At 47.1% G+C, this 26,325-nt stretch overlaps 1 protein-coding gene across 1 annotated transcript in view; it reads right to left on the bottom strand.

The window, feature by feature from the left end:
- Window positions 1-9,553: 9,553 nt before the first annotated feature.
- Window positions 9,554-26,325, bottom strand: part of LOC118794797 (protein shisa-8) — a 36,924-nt gene continuing 20,152 nt past the window's right edge. Inside the window, exons 3-4 of the mRNA XM_036553064.1 lie at window positions 15,322-15,447; window positions 9,554-11,052 (exon numbers count right to left, since the gene is read on the bottom strand). Of these exons, the coding sequence (XP_036408957.1) occupies window positions 10,601-11,052; window positions 15,322-15,447 (578 nt within the window). The 3' untranslated portion in view covers window positions 9,554-10,600. The remainder of the gene's footprint in view (window positions 11,053-15,321; window positions 15,448-26,325) is intronic.

Consider the following 26,325-nt stretch of genomic DNA (forward strand, 5'->3'; position numbering starts at 1 on the left):
GACACCTTCAGGGTCTCTTCACATATCGCCCCACGTTTGCACTGACTGATGATTGGTTGGGACAGAGAGGGGGGGTGGGGGGGGGTATCGTAGGAGAAACTTCAGTGTATCACTGCAATGGGCCTGTCTGAACACGCACTTAAGATTGGCCTGTTTTTTTTTTTGCTCTGGGATATGGTAACCCACCATATGAAATGGACTGTCTCGGAGGGTTATAACCAGACCATAATGCATTGCTGTATTTGGGATACATAAAATATCCATTTTACCTGGTTGTGGGTGGGTGGGGAATTTATGGGTGGAGTTCAAAAAATATTTGGACTTTTTGCGGGTTTTATAAAAAAAAAAAAAAAGGAAAAAATTACACCTTGAAAATAAAAAAAAAATATATATATGACAACATTGGAGGGTTTTTGTATGTTGTGGACAGAAGGACAATTGGTGTTATGCATGAATGGCGTAAATGTAAGGAAGATCATGCTGACAAACGCATCCATTCAAACACCACAACTCTAAAGCATATGGACACCAGTAACACACAGGCACTACAGCACACTAATGCTCAGACACACCCACCCAAGTGCAGTCTCATTCCCACCGTTATTGTGTGCCTGTTGAAGACAAACAAAACCTAGCACACCCCCACCGAAACACTGTCACCCATCAAAACAACAACGCCGTCATATGTATGTGTCCGTTCCCTGTCATTAAGGCTTAATGGCCACTGAGGTGAAGGTTGACATTTTAAACGTGCGTAATTGGTTGTCTTATTACCTGTTTTGATCTGTGTGGCAAATAGTCTGACACACAAAGACGGAGGTTCCCAGATGTGGTTTTGGAAACCTGGAAGATACTAGTAGCCTACGTCTCCTGGCCCCCAGATCCTCCCCATTTGACCAATCAGACTATTTCAGCAGTGCGAGAAATGGCGTTTGCGAAGGATAGAAGTTGACATGCGTTATATACGTTATAAAAAGACTTTCAGCCTCACGGCTTCAGGATCTTGAACGTTTGTTTGATTAATACCAAGTCAACAGCACAATTATCTTGCCAAGCATCTGTCCTGTGAAGAATGTGATTGGATTTCAGGCATCACGGTAGTCTCGTCCCACACCAGTAGCTACTCATTGTCCCATGCAAGAGTAGCTCTTATCCATACTGAAGACACTGCTGTTATCTTTATGTGTATCTTACAGGTTCATGGAGATAACACTGTAAATCTCTACCGATACAAAGCATCCGTCATGCAGTGAGATAAACACCCTGTCAGTTTGCAGATCACTGAGGGGAGAGGTAGGCCATTTCGTTTTCACAGCCCCTGATTGTACAGAGATAATTGGTTTACTCAGAGTGCAGAGAAACGTGTCTCTCTCAGCTCTGGAGTGATGGGGGGTGGGGGGGGGGGAGCAAGCCGCACTCAGCAACGACAGAGGAGCTTGTTCACCTGACCCAGAACCGGATCAGGCAGAGCTGAATCGCCTACCGTTGATGTAGGTTTACTAACCCAAGGCTACTGCCAACGTTGGTCTTATCCCACAGAGCAATGGCTTCGGAGAAAACAAGTTCTCATGTAAATCTCAGAATGTGGGATTTTTACACAGCTGTACGTGACTGGGACACAGCTTGCAGCCCTAGCACTTCTCCCTGTCCAGACAGTCAGCTCATCTGTGTGGTCGGAAGATGTGGCGTTCAGACAGAGGGCTACTAATTAATCAAAACTCTCCTCCTCCTGAAAGCATCTGCTCTGCTGTTTCCCCAGCCCCCTGCACTTCAGGGCATCCTTAACAAGCTTTCACGCAGCCAGGGGGTGAGATCCACGCAAGCTTTTGTCTGAGTGCAATTTTTTTCCCCCCTTGTTATTCATCACAGAGCAGTTTTCAGTCCCTAATTGAAAAAACTAAACAATTGATCACGAAGGTCCCTTGTTTGAGGTGTTTTATTTTCAGCCAGCTAATTAAAAGCCCCGGCTAACGAGGCCCGTTTTAAGAGCCGGTGCTGATGTGTCGAATTTCGGCACGTTCCACCGCAGACAATTAATTTTCTGCGCAGGAGAAATCCATCAGGTTTATAGGCTTGTCTCCGCCCACCTCCGCGCCGCCTTGTACTCCCTGCTTTTTAAACCGGACGTATCGATCGTGCGATTTCGTAGTGGTGTAGAGAGGTTTTCCTGTCAGAAATTTGCATGTTAAAACGATTTTGCAGAGCTAACTTTTACACAGATGTCTATCAAACGTGCCTGTAATTTCAAAAGCTAAACAGCTTTGACATATTGGAGAGTAAGACCATTGATAAGGATTCTAACCTTATAGGAGGTGGGATGCAGACGGAGGGTCTGAGGGTGCAGTCAAGCTGCATTGCTTCTTTTTCCCACCAGAGGGCAGTGTGGTCTTTGAAAATCTGTGCAGCCAGACTCACAACAGGCAAGAGTGGAGGCCTGGGCAGAAATATGCAGCACTTCCTCATGAGGGTGAACTTTAATTGAGTTTATATATGTGGGATGGGAAGATCGATCAACCCATCTATCTAATGAAGTCTCTATCAATTTCTGCCTGCCCACCCCCCACCGAGCAAGTGTGATTGATGCAGTGAATGACAAGCCAGACGCACTGACTAACTGACGAAGTGCACCTACCCAGCAGCTCACTTAAATGTCCAAACCCGCTAAAAAGCCGCGTCACCACCTGGGCGCTTCCTTGCAGTGCTAACTTGCCGCTAGCCGACTGCAGTGTGGCCTGCATACGTACAAGGCCGCAGATGCTACGGGCCTGGCCTTTGTCTTGGTGTGGGCTCTGTCATTTTTTTTTCCCTCGCTTTCCCCAGCTGTCCCCCATCTCACTGTGCAGTCTGTGACCTCCCTGGCTGTGGGTTGACAGCAGCTGTGAGGGGGGAAAGTGAGACAGAGAGATTGATAGAGCTGTCACAGGCTATGAACAGCGGTGGGCTGAGCGTGGGGGGTTGGGGGGTGGGGATTATGGTTGCCTTCGGATTCCGCAGCCCCGGCCTCCAACTGCTCAGCTGGACTGTTGGCCGTCGCAAACCCCCCTCACCTGTCTGTGCTGCCAAACACCCCCCCCCCCCCCCCCCACCTTCTCTCCCCTCCACCCCCCCCCCCCCGTCCCGTCACACAGTTTGCAATCAATCACAACATTAGCAGCATTAGCATTGCAACACTGCGGCCAGCCATCCGGTTGCTCTCAGTGCTGCTGGGCCCCCCGTTCCCTTTGTCCACCCCGGTGTCGTCTCTCTCAGCTCTGCGTCCCGTCCGTCTTATTTTCTGCTTCTCTAGTTTTCCGTTTTTTTTTTTTCCTTCCCCAGAATGCACCACTCCTGCTTTTCTCCTCCTTTCTTGTCTTACTCTCTCCTGTTTTTGCCTCAGTTTTCTTTTCCTTTTATTACCTCAGTTCACTATAACTCTCGCTCTTTATTACTGTCTCCCTGTATTATTTACAGCGGTCCCAAAATCCCATCTCATCTCTCTGTCTCAAACGCCAGGTAACTCTATTTAACTGGCATTTGAGAAAGGTTTATAAAGGCACATATATCCATACACACACACGCTTGAGCCAGCTTTATGAAGACACATATACCTGTACACAAACTTGAGATGGCTTTATAACGATACATACATCTGCGCTCACACACTCGAGACCTCTTTATAGACACACGCGTGCCCGTACACAAACACAGATGCCGGCTTTCTCGTACCATTTTTATTTTTTATCAAGTTATACAAAGAACACTTAATAAGGTTTCTACTATAAAGAGATGCTTTAAAAGTCAAACAATTCAACTTGACTCTTCATCCTTAAAAATAAAAATAGTACTGTATAAACTTAAACAATCATTAACATCATCATCATCATCACCATCATTCAGAATGGCCTTTCTCAATATATAGGTAAAGATATATAGAAATTTCAGAGGCTGATTTTGGATGGGCCTGGTTACTTCTTGGATGCAAGATACAATAGGTGAAGTTTTCTGGAACTGAGCTTGTTGGGCAAGTCGTGGGGCCCTTAATTCCTTCTTATTACATAAATGTCACACCCCCCGTGTGTTTCAACCCCTCTGTGTTTTCAGCAAATTCTGTACCTGACCGATCTGAAACGGTCATCACCCCCAGCAAACCACCGGCCTCTCTCCCCAGACTGCAAAACACAGATGATATTAAAATTAAAAATGTTTTTATTCCATACATAATAGCTTTTACATGTTTTGTTTCTAACATTGATGCACGCAACATCTTTAGTGCAAAATTTTTTTTTTTTAAATACTCGCAATCTCATTTAAAAAAAAAAGTGGCCAGCACATCACATGTCAAACTTGTTGTAGTTACTCATACATATTCTCCTGGTCTTTAGACCAGACCTCTTTCCCATTAATTTTTCCCAACCCCAGGACCCATATGCAAGGCAGAGTCCTGTTTCTGTGTATGCAGTCTGGGAGAGAGATCTTTACATGAGGAAGCTTCAGCATATGAGGCTCAGGCATGTGTCACTAGACTGGCTTACACGTGTCTGTACATCTGTGATACTGCGCTGGTGAGTGCATTTCCTCACAGGAATAGTTTAACAATGTGGCATGTTTAAATGACATCACATTATGCACTCCTCCGGGGGTTCCTCACGGATTTTATTGTTTTGAAAAATTAGCTTGTTTGCTTTTTTTCCACTGAAATGGCACGTTTTAAGTTTGCTTTATTCAAGGGTAACTCTGGCAGCAGCGTCCCAGAGGACGTTCACAGACCATCTGGCTGTGGATCCTGTCCCCTTGTCACAAAGCCACACAGACCAGCATGCATCTGTACACTGTGTATCAGCGTTGAGCTTGACACAGCTGTGTAGCAAGATGGGCCTATAGCAGCTCTTATTCTGGAAGCCCCTTTAACCGGAGTGACTATGACTGCAGTCATTCTGCACTGCGATTGGCTTGCTTTTTGGGGAGGGGGAGGGGGCTTAAATGTGATAAAATCTCTGCTTTTAAACTTTATTTGTATACTGTATTATCTGTATACTGTATACTGTATTATCTTGAGTAAGTTAAACCAGTAATACTGTACTGTAACAGGAGTTAGAAACACTGTAATACCACACCATTAAGCGCATGTATGTGTGTGTGTGTGTGTGTGTGTGTGTGTGTGTGTGTTTGGGCTCAGTTACTGTTGTTCTCCTCTCAGGTCCTTTAATATCTGACACCTGAGACCTCAGGGATTTACAGGTTAACAGGGCTATTAATGACAGCTGTGTTTCGCATTCCGCACACAGGCGCACGATAAAGGCTGGGGGGAGACGGCGGGAGGTGCGCGAGTCACATGACCAGAGCTACGGAGCAGCGGACCTTTCAGCTGCAACGGCAACAAGGACAAGCGGCAAGAGCACGAGAAGCACGCCGAGCACGTGGAGGGCAGAGAGCGTAGCCGTGACCCAGCTGATTACTCGCCCACAGCCGCCTTCACCGCAGCCCGGAGTACTCCGCGCAGGTGCGTGCCAGCACACAGTGGCTCTGTGATTGGCTAAATTCTGCCTCAGTCAGTGTCACAGTCACCACCAGTCTGCAGACTGACCCACATGTCGGCCTAAGCAGGTTAACAGCACGCGCCCGGTCCACCAAAGGCCACTGAGAGTCTGCCCTGCGTCCTGCTGGGTACCCCCCCCCCCATGGGGAATGTTCTATATGCAAATAAACATATGAATTAGGCCACCAGCAATGCAATTGTGTGTAAAAGTGGCAATGTGATATTTGTTGTCTGTGCAATATATTTTGACATGTATACTGAAGAAGCCTCATCTTTTGGATTTTTTTTTTTTTACCTTATTTTTTACCTTATAGTGTATGTTAATATGGCTTTTTAACATGGCCGTCACAGCTGGGCGCATCAGCATATGTGAAAACCTCAGGGGACACATGTGTAAACATGTTATTTATATCAATTCATATACATATTTTTACACATGTAAATATTCAGCTTTTTTGCTCCATTTCCACTCTGAACTATGAATAAAGAACAGCATAAGAATCCCAATATATATTTATATGAACAGAAAGTATTTTTATGAACTGTAAGAGAGATCATTTTGAGATTTCAATGCTGCATTGCAAACTCCTGTTTACGTCATACCCCCTCAATAGACCAGGTCCAATTTGAATTCCAAATGCCAGTGAGTTATTGTGAAAGTCTGCATTGGGACTTATTTACAGCTTAAAGTAGACTTTTGGATCTTTAAATGGTAAATCTCCTGTGTGTTTGTCTGTACTGGGGTTTTAGGCATTTTGAACTCACATAGATAAAACCCTGCTTTATTCCAGACTTGGCTTTGAAAATGTGCCTTCGTACTACCGCTTCAATAAAGGCCAGAAATCTTTTAGCACATCCACAAGGAAACCTCTTTCCTCTTGCAGGTTGTCAGAACGTTTTTACCATATAACAACCCACAGTCATATCTCGGCCAAATCCGAAATGAAGTCTGAACAAATTAATTTTGACACCACTAGGGGGATTCTAAATGTAGATATTTTCTTCTTTGCCAGAAATGAAAAAAGTTCTAGTTGCATTTAATTATTTAAAAAGCCCTTATATAAACCAAGTATTTGACAAAGTTCATTGCAGACAAATGGTACAGTATATACATGAGTATACATCAGTCAAACATACTACCAAAAGTATTGGAAAACACATGATTCACTGTAGATATACTGTTTTGTAGCTGTACAGAAATCAGACATTTTGGTCTCATCTGCAATTGATGTGTTGCTGAAACACTTAGAATGCATTTTAATGTGAATACATAAATTTGAGTATCATACATATATGCCAAATTAAAAAAATCACAAACATTTAATACAGCAGGTAAAACCTTAGGGTAAGAAGAAATGCATGGTTTCAGGTTCGGAATTTGGAAGCACTTCAATTTCTCTTCATGTCAATAGTAATTTTTGATGCAACTTTAAATCCAAATATAGAAAACAAACATATTGCGATGTTGAGATAAAACACTTGTTTATTCGCCCACTTGCTTTCAGATCACTTTGATTGCGTTCCTGCATTCCCTCGTAACTTGAGTTTAAGGTTTTGCAGAAACTCTTTTTCACACAGAACAGCAAAAGTCAATCAATTCCTTTGGGAAGATCCATATTTAGCCATAGCGTTGCTTTGCACTGTATTAGCGTTGTGTCTCCCAGTCTGGTTTTATGGCTGATCAGCCTTGGCCAGTCAGATTGTGACAGACAAGTGTAGGGGAGTATCAGAGGAGATATCGCTGGATAGAGTGCTCAGTATCGGCGCCTCTGCTGTTCTACCCCAACATTAGAATGCACTGAGTGTGTAGAACAGAGGGTGAGCCTGACAACCAATCAGAGAGCTCCAGCACGAGAGGGGAGCCATGTTCCGGTCGCATTCTGGTCGCATTTTAACTCCCCGATGCCATATCATCCGTGTGGCCCCTGGCACTGTTTGTCCTAAGAGTATCGGAGAGAGACTTCTCCATTTCAGCATCCGCCCCACCGCAGGCGTTTCCTCCAAAAAAAACTAATTCAACTCTCTTTTGTTGGAGGATAATTTGCATTGCAAAAGCTTCCCAAAAATCTCCTCCTGGTCCCGGTCAGGCTGAATAGTATATCCTAGCCAGGATACCCAGTGATTATCCATAACCTTCATGATCGAATTCACCCCTCCCATCTGCCTGCTAGCAGAAAGGCCAAGGACGCGTTCATCTGAATATTTTTTGAAACGCGCCAAAAAAAAAAAAAAAGGGGGGTGAGGAAAAAAGAGGGATCTGGGTCCGGACAGTCTGCATGCTCACAAGGTCGCAAGGCCTGCAGTTTGTGACAGTTGGCCTGTTTTAATGACGGCTCCTCCATTCTGATTATGGCGGAAAGCCTCGTCCGTAGCAGCACCACTGCACCGTGACCGTGTGGGTTCCAGCTGCCACGCAGTGAGTGGAAATGGATTCAAAATGGATTTTAGTGGCAGGAACAGTGTTCTGTGATAGAGGTCCCTCCAAAAATCCAGTCAGCAATCAGTCTGAATCCTGGACTTGCTTTGCCAATGTTAGGATTGTATTTTTACTTGACTTCAGAGGACCATAAAGACTCCCATGCAAAACTGTATTGATGTGTCCTTATTGCTTTGAAAGTATTATATTGCTTTTGTTCCATTACAGGCTATGCCGTTGATATATCTAGTAAAGGGATCCCACAAATGATTTGGTTGTAGGGACAGAGGTATCTTTGCAGAATCATCCAGTTGATATTCAAGATGTCCTTGTCCCTATCTCTGCCCCTGTGTTTTTGGAGTTAAAAGACAAGAACTGGACAGATGGGATTTTTTTTTTTCCTAGGGCATATGTTGAAACTACTGGAGTGTGTGAAATATGCTCAAACATATCCATATGTGGTTGTGTCAGCAATGCACCTCTCCACCGCTTTACTAAAATATGGCCACATTTAACGAGGTCAATTAAGTTTACATAGACTGCATGACATCTTCCTTGGTGCTGCATGATGCTGCTTGAATCATGAACAGTGAATCCTTTTGCATCCTTTTGAATTCCGTTTGTGAAAGCTCTTACCTTACCCTTACTTTAACCCTATGACAGCTCACCGGTAGTCTGAAGCAGTGAGGCATTTTCCACTGATTCATATGAATGCCATTGTCTAACATTGCGTAACGCCCAATCTGAGTAAAATATTGCCTTAAAGAGCACGGGCCCTGCATATCCTTAATGTACGAAAGCGTAAGTCCCAATCATGCATGCTACTGTATCAGACTGTCACCTGCCAGGCTGGCGGTTGGCTGTCATTAATTAAGCCCAGCCTCCCCTCAGAGAGGCAGTGGGTCGTGTGGCTGTGAGCAGCTTGGAAGACCACACAGGGTTGGGAGCAGGAAGCTTCTGCCTTCACTCACACTGTCTGGGTGAGGAAGAGGGAGCGGGAGAGGGAGGGGCAGGCTGGAGGGGCGGGACAGGGGTGAAGGGGCAGGGCTTAAAAAACACTCGGTGCATTCGGTGTACGGTCCTCATGGTACCACTGACTTGAACATTACCTGTACCTTTCTCTGACTCTCTGCCAGATATATTTCCGCTAGCAAACCACAATAAGGAGAAAGCAGACAGTAAGCTGAATGTTGGCAAGCCTGGACTATAGTGACCTAAACTGTGCCAAACCACGGTAAAGCACAGCACATGCAGGGAGAACCGAGGACAGAGGAGAGACGCCATGCAAAGAAACCGTGTTGTGCACTCAAGTGAGTGAGCATTTCACATAAGCAATCCCTAAGTTTCCATTGACCACCAAATGCGTAAAGTCCAAATATTTACGCTCCCTAAACCTAACTCCTAAGGCCGAGGACAATCAGAGAACCCTAGCCTTTACATACAGACGAACAATATATTTATGTTAAACATGTATAATGTCAAAGTCTATGTCAGTATTAAAGTCACACGTGAACAAAGTGCATGCGTCATACACGAATCGCTGCTAGTGTTTAAGTCTTTTTTTATATATATATATATATTTTCAGTATATGATTCTTCAGTTTATGCCTCTGCAGCTTAAATGTTGACAGATGTCAACAGGAGGCCCAGGCATTTTAGTGCAGATTTCAACCTTGTAACGACCTTTAATCTACACTCTATTTACAGCGTCAACAATAACACCCAAGATTGACTGTGACCCACAGCCTAACCCAGAAGTGACCTCAAGCGCAAACTGTTTGCCTTCACTATAAACGCCAATCCATCTCTCCCGGCAGCTGCTCTCTCCAGCGACCTGTGTCCTGCTCCCAATATCGTTCCAGGCCCTCGGTGACACCGGTGGCATGATTTAAAGGAGGTGCAGTGACCTTGTTTCATACCTGTACGGCGTGTCCTTTGCCGTTCATGCATCGTGGAGAGACTGCGAAATCTCGTCAGAACTCCGGGTAGGGGCCTGAAAACGGCCAAACGAATGAGCTTGCCCCCCCTCCTTTTGGTCACAATTCGCCTGAACGCCGGCCAGCCCTGAATCACAAGAGCTTCCACGCGCCCTGAACACCCTTCGAATCTGGATCCGGGATATTGCCCATCTTTTTTTTTTTTTTCTTCACCCCCCGTCCACCCTCCCGACAGACAAACATTTGTTTCTTTCTTTTGAATAGGTTGCCAGGGTGATCTTGCACTCCGGCCTTGGAGGAGGCTGATTGGAGGAGACAGGACAATGCCATTGTTCCTTGTTGATGTAATGTTTCCTAGGGGTCATCGTCCTGTGTGTGCCGCTCTGACCGCCTGAAATTACATAGCTGTGACTGTAAGGGGGTTATGGGACAGGGCTTGGGGGCAGTGGGGGTGGGGGGGTGGTGGAGTACTGATACATTCAGGAGGAAGGAGATGGACAGGGGAAGTCTGGGATAAAGAAAAAACAAGGGGGCAAGGGGCATTGTAAGCCAAGGCTTAGAGCTTGTGAGACCATCAAACAGAGAAGGTGTTATGAATGTATAATGACCTGGGTGGAAAATCTGGGAAGGGAAAAAAAATCACGTTTGTATGCTTCTCCTTGCTCCTCCACAGCTTCGTACAAAGCGCACCCCGCTCTCCCAGTTCGGCTCTTGATCTGCGAGCGCCTGTTCTCACACAGTGACCTCCGTCTTGCTGTTGGTGGGCAGGCCCTTGTTTTTCTGGTGGTGCTGCATGGGGTGGGATGTGTGTCCATACCCCATGGGCTGAGAGAACAGCTCCGGGAGCGTCTCTACGCTATACTGCCTCTTGTTGGAGTAGACCTGGCGCCGGCCGGAGGACTGCCCCACATTGGAGGCAGGATGCTGGCCGTGGATCTTGCTGGGGTCCCAGGCTTTGAAGGCCGAACTGGAGGTGAGAGGGTGGGTGTTGGTCTTGGAGATCTTGGGCTTGGCCAGTGGGCCAGGAGAGATGGTGATGGCCAATGGGGCGTGGATGTCGGGCGGAGGCAGGAAGGACTTGTCCTTGGGGTGGAATGCGATTGGTTGGAAGGTTGGAGGTTGAGCCTGGTGGTGGGAGTAGTCTATCATGGGGTAACTCTTGTAGTAATCTCTAGAGCTGGAGTCTGCAATGAAAGGGGGCACAAAAGGAGGAGCAGTGAGAAAAGAAGTTAGCCACATGAAAATCTGTGTTTTTTCCATCTGAAAAGAAACTTCTCTACTTCTCTACTTTTACTGAATAACAGACATGTTACTGCTTTACCCACCTGAGGTGTAGATAAGATGGAGTGTAAATCAATCAATTCCCAACCTTAGTTGATTAAATTTGAATTTAAGCTGAAAACATTTGCAGAGAAAATATCCTGTTAGAGGTGTTTGTACAAAAGGAAAGCTGATCTAAAATTGTTTATTCAACATCTTTTTTTCTTTTTGCTGATATCTGTCCATGTTACACACTTGCAGCTGTCTCAGTTTAGCTTAATTATCTCTGTTCAACCCCGCTGAACAACTCATGATTCTTAATCAACAAAGATGATATCTGTCTGTGTTTAAATGGCTAAAATGAAATAGAAATGTAAATAACTGTGCCAATCACTTTTACTTTCATCTTTCCTTTACACATGCTTCAAACAAATATCTGTAACAAACGACTAAAAGCAGAATCCGACTTAGCTAAGTGATATTAAATCCAGATCAGAGTTCAAACAGCAGCTGAATCAAAGCTAATTAATTGAGAGCTCAGCTGGAATGAGAACCAGCATACACGATTGTGCCCGCAGGAACATGGCTGGCAAACACTGCATTACACGATGTAAGCCCACATCAAGCGCATGGTATGAATATGTTAAGCTTTCTCGTGGAGCTGGTATTTCTTTAAAACAAAGCAGCTACTATAACGGCTTTTGACACACAGAAAGAATTGCCTCTCGGCCCTAGATTTTACTTAACAAGCTCAAATATCCTTTTGCCATGCTAATGACACAAGTGTTTCCCATCGCGGGTAAGGTGTAGCTCTGGATTTTAAATTAATCGAATGTTTCAAATTAAAGCAGATCGAGAGTGTGGGGAAGGCAGTTAATCCATTGCGGTATCAAAGGCTATGTATCCTACAGTAATGTTACGTGCCTGGCATGTGTTAAAGGTCAGTGACTTGGCGTCAGAATTCAACCGCAAGGGCTTTATGTCAGAGCTTTAATTTGGAAGGAACGTTAATTAAAGAACCAAGGCAACAGTTCCTGTGATAATACGTGTTTAGTGGGGATTTGGCTCCTCTGAACAGAGGGATCGACACACCATTGATGTGTTCTTGCACGTCAGGTAAATCAATGCCAAAATACTTAAATAGCTACAGACGCGCAGAACAAAATGCATGCCCACTAGGGGGTGTGTGCAAGCCCCCCGTTTCACGCCAAGGAGTAAAAAAAAAAGAAAAGAAAAGAAAAATCACTCTAACCATCTTTGAACAGAAAAATGAAAAATCAACAGCTAGCAGTGGAATACGCGGGAGTTTTGAGTGGAGTAAAAATAGACTTGGGCTGAAGTGTCTTGTCGGATTAGCGAGGGAGCCGTGAGTGTTGCTGTGTGAGGTCAGCGCCGCCAGCCCAGAGCCCTCAGACACTAACAACCTTGTTCGGCTCACTGTTTTGTCATTTTTGTTTTTCTTCCCTTTTTTCATTAATGTTGTTTTTTTCCTCTCCCAGCCCTTGCGCCATCGATTGAGTTTGACTGCCGGGGAGGAAACAGCAGCTCCCAGGACAAGCAGGTGCGTGAGTTCTCACAGATGTGCGCATCATTGAAGTGTAAAAACTGTGTTAACTGTGTACATATGTGGTTTGCCACATATGAAAGAAAATTAAGATATTTCCAATGTGTAGTAATGAAACGGCAGTTGGCACGATACAGTAAACAGAAATGGCATTTACTCATTTAGGAGATGACGTCTCACATTAATTTATTGCGACATCATCGCGAAAAGGTCAAAAGGTGCCATGAATTGTCAACCAATGAGAAAGTTGATGGTGCAATAAAAAATGTTTTGATTCGCCCACTGCATCTAAAACACTGTGGATGTCCCATTGTGGGGATGCTGTACATGATCCAAGGCTATCTAATGTCAGTACATACACTGTTGTTGTGAAGTATTTATAATGCCTTTATCAGCTGTTAATAACAGCCATAAATCTTGTCACAAGCATATATAAGCAACATGAGCAACTACCAAGTTACGTGAAGTAACAAGTAATGACAAGCTATATATAGGCCTAATACTTAGGATTTATGCCATACTTTTCCTAATCTTCTTTTATGCTTATGACAACATTTCTGATACAGTAGGCAGCACATATAAAGGTATTATAAATGCTTCATGAGACCCATTTCAAGTAAAGAGTTGTATTTCCACCAAATTCATTCAGATCTTGGTGACATAGAGAAGGAGGTCTTACTCTTCAGGAAAGAGTCTAATATAGTTTATATGCAATGTCCAGATTTGTCTTGGGATAATTTGTAAAGGCACAGACAGAGAAATGAGTGTAAAATCCCCGCAATGAGAGTTGCAGAGTACAGGATGTCCCTGCGGAGAAAACATGTGACGTAGACAGCAGGGGCCTTCTCACCCTCTCCGTCTATTTCTCACCCGCTCTCTCACACTTTCTCTCTCTCTCTCCCCCGTACCCAAAAGGAAATTCACAGGTCGTTAGCATTTGATTAAGATTTAATTAAGGCTGTCCTGGTCCAGGGCCTGCTGCTACACCTGGCAGACACCTTGGCCCACTCTCTCTGTGTGTCTTCTCTCTCCTTACATACCCCCTCCTCCCCCTCTGTCTCTGTCTGTCCTTTTAGTGACTTTGCCCACATGGCAAGATATTACCTGTAGTGTTGTTTATTTGCCCGCCTGGGGACTAATCAGGAGAGTGTAGGCACAGGTTCATAGGAAGACGGGCCAGTTTACACACAGTTTGTGTGTGTGCATGTGTGTGTGTGTGTGTGTGTGCGCGCGTGTGTGCGCGCGTGTGTGCACGCGTGCGTGTGTGTGTGCGTGCGTGCGCGTGTGTGTGTGTGTGTGTATGCGTGCGCGCGTGCGTGCGTGTGTGTGTGTTTGCGTGTGTGTGCGTGTGTGCCTGCTTGCAGTTGAGTGTTTGCCTGTATTTCATTCTCTGTCAGTTCAATCAGTGTGTGCATGCGTGCAGGTTTTCAATGAGGGCAAAAAAAAAATCTTCAGAGGTTGTTGAAATTGGCGCAGAGTACATCAGCCAAAAGTCAATGGAATTCTGAGGACTCAGTTCATATGCAACAATATCAATATGGTCAAGTGTCAGTAATTTGTTAGTCCTGGGAACGCCCTGGCCCTGACATTGAAGAACCAAAGAGTGTTCAACCTTCCATAACAAAAGACCAAATGCTCTGTATTGCATATGAGCAAATACTTAAAGTGCTCCCACCATCTCTAGATGGTAATGCTTTCATTGTGATATCCATGAACCAGCCTGTCTCACACCCATCCCTGAGATGGCTGATAACCAGAAATAGTCTGGTTACTATGCTTTCCATTTGAAAGAAAAACAAGCTTACGGAAAGCAGATCTAATATTATAAATCCATGAAAGGTGTTCTTTTGAATGGAACCAATAGACGGTTGAAATTCATAGTTTCATAAGCTCACAGCATTCATAAGAATTCTCGTAGCTCTGCATGAACAAGCCCTGAATGTTGCAAACAGGAAGGGGGCTCAGTCATGTGACTTCTTTAAGAGCGAGACCTGATGAAGCCTGCTGCTTTTCCCACCTCTGCCACATCCTGCTCGGTGAGATTCCCAGTTCTAATTCTGTCTTCCGCAGCCATAAGAAACCTTATTGAATTGTGACAGGAAGATAATATGAGATTTTTTTTTTTTGGTAAAACAATATTTTTGCTATAATTCATTTGTGTAATCAAGCTTAATTATTGAAAGAATTCCATAAAAAGGTTGATTATTCATTCAGAGCATCCAAATCCATAGCTAGAGTTCTGTCTGTTTGCATACATTAGGGCTGTTGTCTGTGTGCATTGTGTCTAAACAAGCATTCGTGTGCCCTTGCCCATGGACATGTATCTTCCTTATGGCAAGTGCCTTTGCCTTCGCCAGTGGCCTGTATATGCAGTATGAACACGTCTGTGTGTATATACAGTGCATGTGTCACGCTTTAGCCTATGGGTCCAATCCAGTGTAGGCTTGATGTCATCCATTCTTCAAATCAAATAAAGTGTCACTGTGTCTCCATGACTGCCTCCATATTCCTGCACAAGCTCTGTTGATCATGTTATCTTGTGAGCGTGTGTGTGTGTGTGTGTGTGTGTGTGTGTGTGTGTGTGTGTGTGTGTGTGTGTGTGTGTGGGCAGGCGTACTGCAGTTCTTACCCACAGCCTTGAGGGAGGTGTACTTGTTGAAGCCCAGGCCAGGCATGTTGAGGTTGTTGTGTGGGTGCGACAACGCCATCGCTGGGCCAAGCGGGGACAGGGCGGCGTTGTTCAGGTGGTTGTGCTCTACGGAACAGGAGAAAAGCCGAAAGGGTTAAGGCACTGACGAACCGGGTCCCAAAACTGGCTCCAGGTCCTTGGAGTTTGGCAGTGGCAATGCATTACCAGGGTATACAGCCATCTAGTTTTAATGCGTGTGTGTGTGTGTATGTGTGTGTGTGTGTGTGTGTGTGTGTGTGTGTGTTTTAGCATCTGTTCCACTTTCAGAGACGCAATGGTTCCCATGTGTTCCCATGATCCTTGGCTCTGCGACATTGCCCGTAGAGGGGAAAATCAGGGACCATCCACATATCCCCGGCCCTGCACAGCAGGTCACTGTGGCGTGAGCTGTGTTCAACAGGGAGAGCTCTGCTGTAATGTCTGACATTGGATCCGATCAGTAGGTTCATTGTACCCCCAGGTTACGGCATCGCAGATACTTACGTCAAGCATGTGCAGCTAGCTGTAGGTGACCTGTTCATCGAGTGTGCTTATTTCTTCATCTAAATTCACTGAAAATGCTGTCGGCCAATTTAAATGGAAATGAGGTACATGTTAAAGGAAAAAAAATAACAACACCTGAATCAGGTTCTGGAAGACAGGGTTCTCACAGTGTTGACAATACCTACTTGTGTTGTATTAAAGAAACTGTGGACTTGAATGCATGCACACATACAGTTAGGAGTGATGCCCTGTGGGTTCGCTGCCGTCACCCTGTCCCAGATTTTAAACAGGCTGGTGTCTCTCTCTCTTTCTCTCTCTATCTCTCTCACTCTCTCTTGCCTGTTCACAGTCACATGCACACCACTCCAAAAACAAAAAGTATGACATACTATAGGACATAGTTTTAAAGTGTATTGTAAATTTTGTATAAATGTTGTATGAAATATAGATACTATATATACTTATAGAGTACAGGCCCACAATATAGATACAGATATTGAAAGAATATATTCAGGTTTAGAGTAGAGCAGAAGGTTGTGAGTTCAAATCCTAGAGAGGGCATTGATGTTGTACGGGTGGACAAGCCACTTGCGTCAGTAAGCATTCAGCTGCATAAATGGACATAAACTGTGAACTCTGTAGAGAAGAGAGTCTAAGTCTTTCATGCAAATGAATAACAGTGGCAATGAAAGATTTGGCCTCTCAGTTTTTCGCCGCATCCTGATGCGGTGTTCTGGCTGGCTGATTCCTCCGCTCGCCTGTCTGAGTCGTTGACGGCCGATTGGCTTCTTCCTCTGTGTGGATGCGTGCGTGTAGCGAGGGATCCGAGTGTCTGGCTCTTCCGGACCATTGTTTGTGTAGCAGAGAGGACAGTACGGGGAGATCTCTCAGCGGGAATCAGCCCTGATGACTTTTGACTTGCGCTGGTGGAGAGAGAGATGGAGCACTGAGGGGGAATTGACTTTAATGGGCCATAATTTAGAGCACTCTGTGTGTGTGTGTGTGTGTGTGTGTGTGTGTGTGTGTGTGTGTGTGTGTGTGTGTGTGTGTGTGTGTGTGTGTGTGTGTGTATTGTGTGTGTGTGTATTGTGTGTGTGTGTGTGTGTGTGTGTGTGTGTGTGTGTGTGTGTGTGTGTCAGTGCCTGTGTCAGTGCATGTGTATTATTATGTGTTTTTCACTATGCATGCATGGATGTGAGTGTACATGAATAAGCGTGTTTTATGTATGTGTGTGCACGTGTGTGTGTGTGTGTGTGTGTGTGCACGCATGTCTGTGTGTGCAATGCATCCGTGTGTTCGAGAGAAAGAATGTGCACTCAAGGGTGTGCGTGTGCGTGTGCGTGTGTGTGTGTGTGTGTGTGCGCGCGTGTGTGTGAGAGAGAGAGATGGAGGAGTCAAGGAGGGAGGACAGCATGTCTAATCTCCTGGACAGGATGACTGTATCTACCCCACAGAATACTATTCCCCAAAGGGCACCCCAGAAAGCTCTGAACCACCGGCTCATTCAAACAGCACAGCTCTGCCATCATCAAAGGGCTCTGTAACTAAAGACCATATCAGAGAATCCACACCAACACGGGCACACTGTATGTGCACATATGGCACTCAACATGCTATGAATACTGTTTGTTTTCTGGTGTTTAACTTGTGTGCACTTGTTACTATTGAATGGGTGATGTATATCTCACTGCCCTTCTTCTTCTAGGTGTGTGTGTGTGTGTGTGTGTGTGTTTTTGTGTGTGTGTGTGTGAGAGAGAGAGAGAGGTAGCAAGATAGCAAGTGCATGTTATCAAATGAAAGGGTAGGCAATTTCCTCAGTGTACTCGTGTCCACGGTTAGGTGTCTTAATCCGCAATGTAAGTGCATGTGAGTGGTTTTCAAAGCTAATCAGCTTACTGCACCGAACTGCACAAGGAAGAGGGGTTTGGGGGGGGGGGGGAGGTCTGTGAGGCAGAGCCAGAGAGAGGGAGAGGGTGTAAAAGAGAGGGGAAGTGTGTGTGAAAGACAGAGAGAAAGAGTTAGGGAGAGAGAGGGAGTGAAAGAGAGAGAAAGGGTGAGGGAGGGAAGGGAGTAAAAGAGAGAGAGAAAAGGTGAAAGGGAGAGGGAGTGAAAGAGAAAGGATGAGGGGGAGAAAGGGAGTAAAAGAGAGAGAAAGGATAAGGCAGAGAGGGACCTGAAAGAGAGAGGGTGAGGGGGAAAAGGAGGGTGAGAGAGTGCACAGCTTAGCAGGTGGTAGGGATGCTTTTCTGAGCTGTAAAACAGACTGCCTGTGACAGCTGCTTCTCTTACTCCTCTCTCTCTTTCTCTCCCCTTATTCTCTTCACCTAATTCCATCCCTTTTTTCTGTCTCTCAACTATCCCTTTTCTCACTGTGGCACTGGAGACAGCAGTAGGTGGTCTCTCTATCTCTGTAGCAGGGGAAGCACTCCTGTCTGTGGCTATTGTGTAGCAGGGGGAGTGTTTGAGGTACAGAAGTGCAAAAAGCTCCTCCTTCCTCATTGCAGTATCAATTCAATTAAATCTAAAGTATAATTTATTGGCATGACCCATGGCCATGCTTATGCACAGTATGCAATCTGTAGTATGGCAATGATAGCGCCTGTGTGTGTGTGGGTGTGTGTGTGTGTGTGTGGTGTGTGCGCACTAATGTGTGTGTGTTGCTGCACGCGTGCGCGTGTGTGTGTGATACGGCTGCAACAGCCCCGCTCTCTGTGTGGTGGAGTGTTGGTATTGGGAGGGAGGTTTTGCTGTGTCTCAGAGGCATGTCAGCAGCGGCTCTGACGAAACCCTCCCAGCGCTGGAGCTCTTTGAAGCTCAGCCCTGCTGAATTAGGCCACTTCATCTCATATCCTCACACAAGCCCCGCTCCTTTTCACAGCGCTGGTGAGCAGAGAGACACACACACATACACACACACGCACACACACACACAAACACGCACCGGGACATCTGTGTGAGTGTCAGCTTTCACACCTACACGCAAACAGGCACACACTCACACCCATACCCACACATGCATACACGCACGCTTCAACACGTGTGGCCGCATTCAAATGTCTCTCATACATCTTAAAGCCTTCTTTTGGGAGTCATGCTTGAATGTGTTTACTCATGCTGCTAGATGGGGAACAGTACAGAGACCTCTGGTGTCTCTGTGCAGGTATGAGTCTTCCTCAGGTGCGCTGAGAGAGCAGGCAGGCAGGTGGGGTATCTCCCGAGCCTCTGTGTTTACACTGCTGTCACAGTGTTGTCACAGCCCTGTCACAGCGGGAGATTCAGCTCGGGGGTCTGTCGCTGGGCGGGGCGCGCACCGCCACCCGGCTCCAGCGTCCTACTTACTGACAGCGGCGCCGAGGCCGGCGGGACCCGTGCCAGGGACTGTAGTCAATGCAATTAGTGGACTTTTACTCCGTTCCGTGTTTCCATTGGTGATTAGCTACAGCTGGAGCTAGGGGGTGGGGGTGGGGGGGGGGTGCTATGTGCTGAGCCACGAGAGGTCTGAATGAACCCGGGCTCCCCGGGCAACACGGTCAAAGCGACCGCACTCTCCATTAAGAAGCTCAGTGATGGGCAGGTTCTCGCAGTCAGGGGAGCCTTCTAGAATGTTGCTGAGCGATGACATCACAGATGTCACGTGTTGTGGCTAAAGGCTGATCTGTGCTAAAAGTTTGCATGCAAATGGGAAAGTGTGGACATGGACGTGGCAGAGCTTTCTGCCAGTTGAGGACCCTACATGCTTATTGGGTTTTCAAAGGACAGCACGTGAGCGTACGTACCAACCGCCAGAACAGTTAGGACCCACCCACTGTTTCTATCGGTCAGTTTGATTCATTGCCAATCAAGCATCAAATGCGCTGATCTTCCAGTCATTGACAGAGCCATGTTGCATTGTTACAACATCCATGAAGTGCACGATAGACAACTGTCTGTGCAAACGGCTGTTATCGTCACAATCACATTGTTTCTTTTGTGGGACACTTGCAGCTACACTGACTCCCAAGTGGCATAAATCAGCTTTAACAAATAACGGCCTTAAGAAATACATCACTCAATTAAGATCTGAACCCTTGGAATTCACAGACACAAAGCCATGTACATTGGACTGCTTCTAAGAAGCTTGCTCAAATGTTGGCCAGATGTGGGGTACCTAAAGAGAGTGCTGTATACTCTTATTGTATACCACACAGACGATGAAATTCATACATTATATATGCGTGTTATAGGGCAGAAGTGTAGCATTTTTATAATAAGGAACTGCTACAACGTGATTGTAGCTTATGTAAAGGAGAAGGGGGCAAAGTCCCCCCCCACTGCTCCCCCTGGAGCAGGAAGCGGGGAGTTTGGGGCCAGCTCCGCAGGTGCATATCACAGACCCGAGATTATTAATTATGGACTGACTGGAGTGTGGAGTCTAACAGGCTCCCGTTCTGGAGAGGGCTTCCACTGAGCGCCTGAGCTGCCTCCTTCAGCATCCCCTCACTTAGAGAGTCATCCCCGGGGGCGGGGACAGCGAGGGTGTCAGCCCGGGACAAAGTCCAACATCCACTCCAGCGGCTGTTTACTTGCTTCTTGGTGCTGCCTGGCGCCGTTTCCCTGCCGGGACCTCAGTGCTTCCTGATAATTTGCAGAACAACAGTGCCTAACAGAGTTCTTCCAGGGCCAAGGGGTCTCTGCGGGCTTGTCCCACCCCCCCCCCCAAAATCCTCAAAAGTTGTGCAACCGTAACACTACGCAGCAAATTAATAGCGCATGATTGTCCAGCGCAGCGACCAGAGAGAGGTCGGTGTGCGCGTCTTAATTTTTTCATATTAAAAAATTACATGGGTAGACCTTTTGGGGATGAGGGAACCACTCAAGGAGAGGGAAGGGAGAGGATGATGTCGTGACCAGGGAAGCGTTATGCAACTTGGCTGATGGTGCTGGCTCCAGACGCACATATACGCAGCAGTGTATAGGGTCCCTCGGCTGATGAGGTGTAGTTACACAATAGCTGTCGGTTCCATTAGCCCCTCCGCTCCTCTCCCCAGCTGTGGGTAGGGAAAGTTTTGCTCGTGATGTAATTTGACGTTTGATAGAGGCTGACAGGGATACGTGGTGGGTCGGTGGGACAGTGGGGGGGTTACCCCGAGTTGAGTTTTTTCCCTCCCTTGTTAGCGAAGCTCCGTCGTTAGGCCGGGCCCGCTGCCGGCAATCGCCCCTGTGCTGTAACAGTTATGTCACTGTTACACACGACCAGCCACCTCAGAGCACATATCTGTGACACACCCCAACGGGGGGAGGCAGCAGAGACTTATACACGTGTAGTCACACACACAAACACACAGACACACACACACACTGACATACAGACATGTACACACTCACACTGACACACAGACATATGCTTAGATACGCACACGTATATTATTTTGCAGACACATGATCATGCTTAGACACTCTTGGATTCCTGAAATGGACAACTTCTGACTGCTTCTGACTGTAGGTCTCTGAATTGGCCAGGCGATTTATTAAGATTTAAAAACAGCATAAAATTATCACTCGGCCAACCACGGCAACTGACATTTATACATGTATGTATGCGCATATTAATATTTGCTAATGCATACACTTATCATACGCATAACTCCAAAACAATATTTGTTGTTTGTTTTGTGGTAATGTTTCAACCAAATTATGTGAAAATCAGCTTTAGGAACGTGATTGCTTTGAGCTCTGATCTGTGTTCCGTACGGCTGCAGAATTCAGCCACCAGAGTGAAGCGCCCAGACCATGTCTTATTAAAGCTCAGAAGCGCGGATCCTTCGTTTGCTGTCTCGGTGATGGATGGCGATTTTCAGCGCTCGTGTCACTTTTCCACACGTTGCTCCGATATTTGCGAGGCGTCTTAAAACTCCCGCATGCGTGCCTCATGTCCGCATGTCACCCCAGAGTTACGGCCGTGATTGGAGAACTCGAAAAACTTCGCGTGGGATGGGAGATCTCTGGTCAGAACCCTGCAGTGTGATCACCATTTTGAAGCCGTCCCTTGCTTCTCGATGTTTCTCAATGATGGGGGCGGCAGCGTAGCATAGTGTTAAGGAGCAGGGCTCCTTAACCGAAAGGCTGCCCGGTTAAATTCCCCCTCTGGCCATTGGCCATTGTGCCCTTGGGCAAGGTACTTAACCCAGAATTGCCTCAGTAAATATCCAGCTGTATAAATGGATAACATGTAATAGTAACATGTAACATGTGTAAGTCGCTCTGGACAAGAGCATCTGCCGAATGCCAACAATGTAATGTTGAAAACAGGCATCAAGTCCTTTTTGTGCCAACCCTGCCGTACTTCAACATACCAACAAAAGAGATCTGCAGCACCAGCAGAAGAGAAAATGAAGCCCGTCCATGGGGTGAGAGACGGCAGTAACATAAAGACCACCCTCTGAGCTCCATCAGCGGAGAGCCTTGCATTGGCGTAACAGCGGGAGCGGACGCGCCTCGAGTCGTTTTGGCTCTGGCTTCATCCGCCTTGGCGAAAACAGCTGAGCATGAGCGGCCCCGGGTTGCGTTACAGTGCGGCGAAATGACCAGCCCTGCGTGGCTGGTGTGGAGGCACGTGCATCGCAGCCCACAGCCTCCACCGGCTCCTGCAGCTCGTATGTGTTTCTGCAGCGCAGAACGGGCCGTGCGGGTTCCTGTAAGGAGCGGCCATATGTCCAGGCGCCGCGCCGCCAGTCCCGCACACCACGGACATCTGTCGGCGCCCCGCTCGCGCTCTGATGCCCTCGCACGGGGGCCTCGCACGGGGGCCTCGCACGGGGGCCTCGCACCACCGCCCCGTCGCGCTAACGCTGATTGATGCGCCGCCGCAGACCCATTAAACCGCTGCAATCGTTTGACCTTCAAAAGTGAGCCAAGCCCCTACCGCCAGCCCACCCCCCACCCCCTACGCCCCAACCCCCGCCCCCTACGCCCCAACCCCCCTTCTCATTCTTCGCTTGGTATCATCCAGAATGAGTCTGATTTGCGTGGTGACAGACTGGGTCCCCGTGCCCGCCTAGGGGAGGGGGTCGAGGGTGGGGGTTTCAGGGGTTAACAAGTCCCCACACGGATTTCTAATTGACGAGTGTAACAGCCAAACTGCGAGTGTCTTTTAGACAGCCTGAGGGGGAGAGAGAGAGAGAGTAAGAAAAGAAGGATGAGAGAGATGTGTAAAGAGAAAAGAACCGAGCGAGGGGAGCGAGAGAAAAGTATATCACAGAGGCCAGCTGCTCTCTTGTCACAGAGAATAACCATCACTCTCTTTTTATGTTGGTTGGATCTGTTCCCTCTCTCCCTCTGTTTCTCGCTCTCTCTTCCTCTCTCGTTCTTTTGTCTCTCCCTCTCCGTGCTCTCCCCTCCCGCCTTCAGCTTTGATTTGTGGCCTGCTCTCACACCCCACCGTTCGGGACCTCTTTCAAGCTGGGAGGGGCGACGGGTCTGCTCCCCGCGCCCGGCCCCTCCCAGCGTACGTCAGATTTAATGTAACGTCGTATTTGTGTGTTCGAAAAAAAAAAACCCTTAAATCATGTCGTGGCCCATGTCAGTGTCAGGAGGTTCTGTTGCACAGCATCGCTGGCACACCTACAGCACCCATGTAGGCGGTACTCACTCACTGATAAGCACGCTCACTGAAGGCAGGGCAGAAACACTGCAGTGAACCTAAATGTACTGTAAGCACTGAGTGATGCAAACAAGATTTCATGGACAGCGCAACTAAGCCGATGCAGTGATCAGCTGGCAGTCTGATGCACGCACACACACACACACACACACACACACACACACACACACGCCCAGTGACACAGACGAAACGCGTGACCCTGGAACATGCTTGACATTTCCTTCGCTCTGCTCCCTCCATATGTAAGCTCTCCAATGACCTTTAAGTTTTACAGGAGGAGAGAGACATGGAGGGAGAGTGAGGGATGGAGGAAGAGAGAAAGAAAAGATGTTTAAAGGGGGATGCCACTGCAGTTTTCTTTATAGTGTTTCACTCTTTGGTATTCTCTCTCTGTACCCTCTTCTTTCCCTCTCTTCCCATCCCTCCCTCCATCAGTAGCACCTTTCTACCTCTTCCATTTCTCTGCCCCCTCTCTCTCTCCCTCTCTCTCCCCCCCCCTCTCTCTCTCTCTCTCTCTCTCTCTCTCTCTGTCTCTCTCTGTCTCTCTCTCTCTCTCTCTCTCTCTCCCTCTCTGTCTCTCTCTTTCTCTCTCTCTCTCTCCCTTTCTCTCTCTCTCCCCTCTTCCTCCCCTCTGTCTCCTCCTCTTCCTGCCTCTTGCCCCCCCCAGGTGAAAGGGTTAATGGTTGTAACTGGAACGGCACGTGTCACTTTCTGAGTTGCTCGATGCTTTGCATTTTCATAATGGGAAACGGTCATTTATATAGCTGTGTTGCTGTTTTCTGATAAGTATGTGAAGGTTGTCTTCCTTTGTTGCCTTAATGTAATTGTTATGCCACCGCTGTCCCCCCAAACATCTCAAGCCAGCATTCAGTGGTGCAGCACAGTGCAAATGTGTAGTGGCTGTACCCTGCAGCAGGGCAGGGTACCTTCTCTAAGGGCTAAAATCTGTGTGTGAAAAATCACTTCTCGCTATGATTTTGATGCATGACCACCTCCTGATAAAAAGCCGCTTCAATGTCAGAACAGACTCACAGGACATTGATTGACATTCTGTCTGCAGGTAGTCAGTGTTACTACCACTGTTCCAATGTGTTGGCGTGAATGTGACACCACCACGCTATGTTTGCTTAGCACATGCTCTTATCAAGAGCTTGCAGTTTTTACCCATTATACATTTATACAGCCGTATACTTAATGAGGTCATTCACATGCAGTACCTTGCCCAAGGGAACAACAGCAGTGACCCACCTGGGAATTGAACCAACAACCTTTGGCTTATGAGCCCTGCTCCTTACCTGTTCACCTCTGCCCTATGGCCGGTCTACCCTCTAGAGTGATGTGAACCAAAACTTGGGGACCAGGTGCTTGGACCCTAAAATGCGGGGACTCAGTCATTCTATCTCAGTCTACGGTAGGATGGATAGGTGTACATTACATTACATTATTTTGTCATTGTTAGTTGTCATTTAGCAGACGCTCTTATCCAGAGCAACTTGCATTGGTTACAATTTTATCCTTTTTTACAGTTGGATATTTACTAAGGCAATTGTGGTTTAGGTACCTTGTACAGGGGCACAGCAGTGCCCCAGCAGGGAATCAAACCAGCAACCTTTAGTTACAAACCCTGATCCTTACCACCACGTGTGGTGTAAAATCAAAACATTCAGATGGCCAGTGAGAGTAATGAATAGGAAGCATGGTAACCCAGCGTCTGACCATTCAGCTCTCTCCCACCAGAAACATATTCAGCCACAAAGTGTGTCAGGGAGCTTCCAGCACTCGGTGTGAGGTCAGCCACCCGGCTAGTGACAGTACTGTAATCACTGGGGCCAAGCCCCGGCAGGCGTGTGTGTGCGTCCAACGCCGTCAGACACTGCAGCCTCCCCCGTAGCCACTCCGAAACGCCGCAGCTCATTATTATGGGATTACAGAGAGCGCCACCGCCACATTGGAAGTGGATTCCTGCACGGCAGCTCGCTTATGTACGGCATGGCGGCGGGTCCAAAAATCCCTCTCATCTAATCTGGTACACGCGTCCAGATTCTTAAAAAATTCACCCAGGCCACACAGACTTCACGGCGTGCGAGTGTCCGATCATTTCCAATCAGCCAGCCACTGCCAGCCTTCAGGCCTGGTGCCCCTTTTTTTTAAGCCACACCACAAGGATGTCGATCAATAGCTGTTACGTCACGCCACCGAAAAAAAAATAAAATAACACGCATCTGTGTAATCTCATCATTTACACTGCTGTAATGGGGGTGTCAGAGCAGATCTTTAAAGATTAACACGAAATAGCGATGCACGGCTGTCACGGGAGCAAATCTTTTTAACTATGTGAGCAGAAGCAGCACACTTGCTGTCGTTCTGAATCCTCTAAATGATCAGTTTGTTATTAAGCAGCTTCAGCAGGTCGTAACGAGCTGATCGTTTGAATCAGCTGTGTTGGAGCAGGGAGAGATCTGAAACATGCGGGACGAGGGGTCCTCCAGGAGAGGTTTGGGAAATGCTGCTGTAAACGATGGCGCAGTGGTTTTAAAGGATTGGGGCTGACAGCGGTACGGCGCGTGCGTCTGCGCAAACGGACAGGTCCCAGCGGCAGCCGCAGCTGCAGCCTGCAACACCCCTGTGCAGGGCTGGGGTGGGGGGGCTGCGTGTGTGTGTGTTTGTGTGTGTGTGGGGGGGGGGGGGTTGCCTCTGGCTTTGTAAAGACAGATGGGGAGGTCAAAAGAGGGGCAGTGGAGGGGAAGCGAGGAAGGACTGTGATTAAATGCTTCCACTTCATTCACACACACACACACACACACACACACACACACACACAC

Source organism: Megalops cyprinoides, chromosome 19 (assembly GCF_013368585.1).
Source record: "Megalops cyprinoides isolate fMegCyp1 chromosome 19, fMegCyp1.pri, whole genome shotgun sequence".
In the NCBI taxonomy this organism is placed as follows: domain Eukaryota; kingdom Metazoa; phylum Chordata; class Actinopteri; order Elopiformes; family Megalopidae; genus Megalops; species Megalops cyprinoides.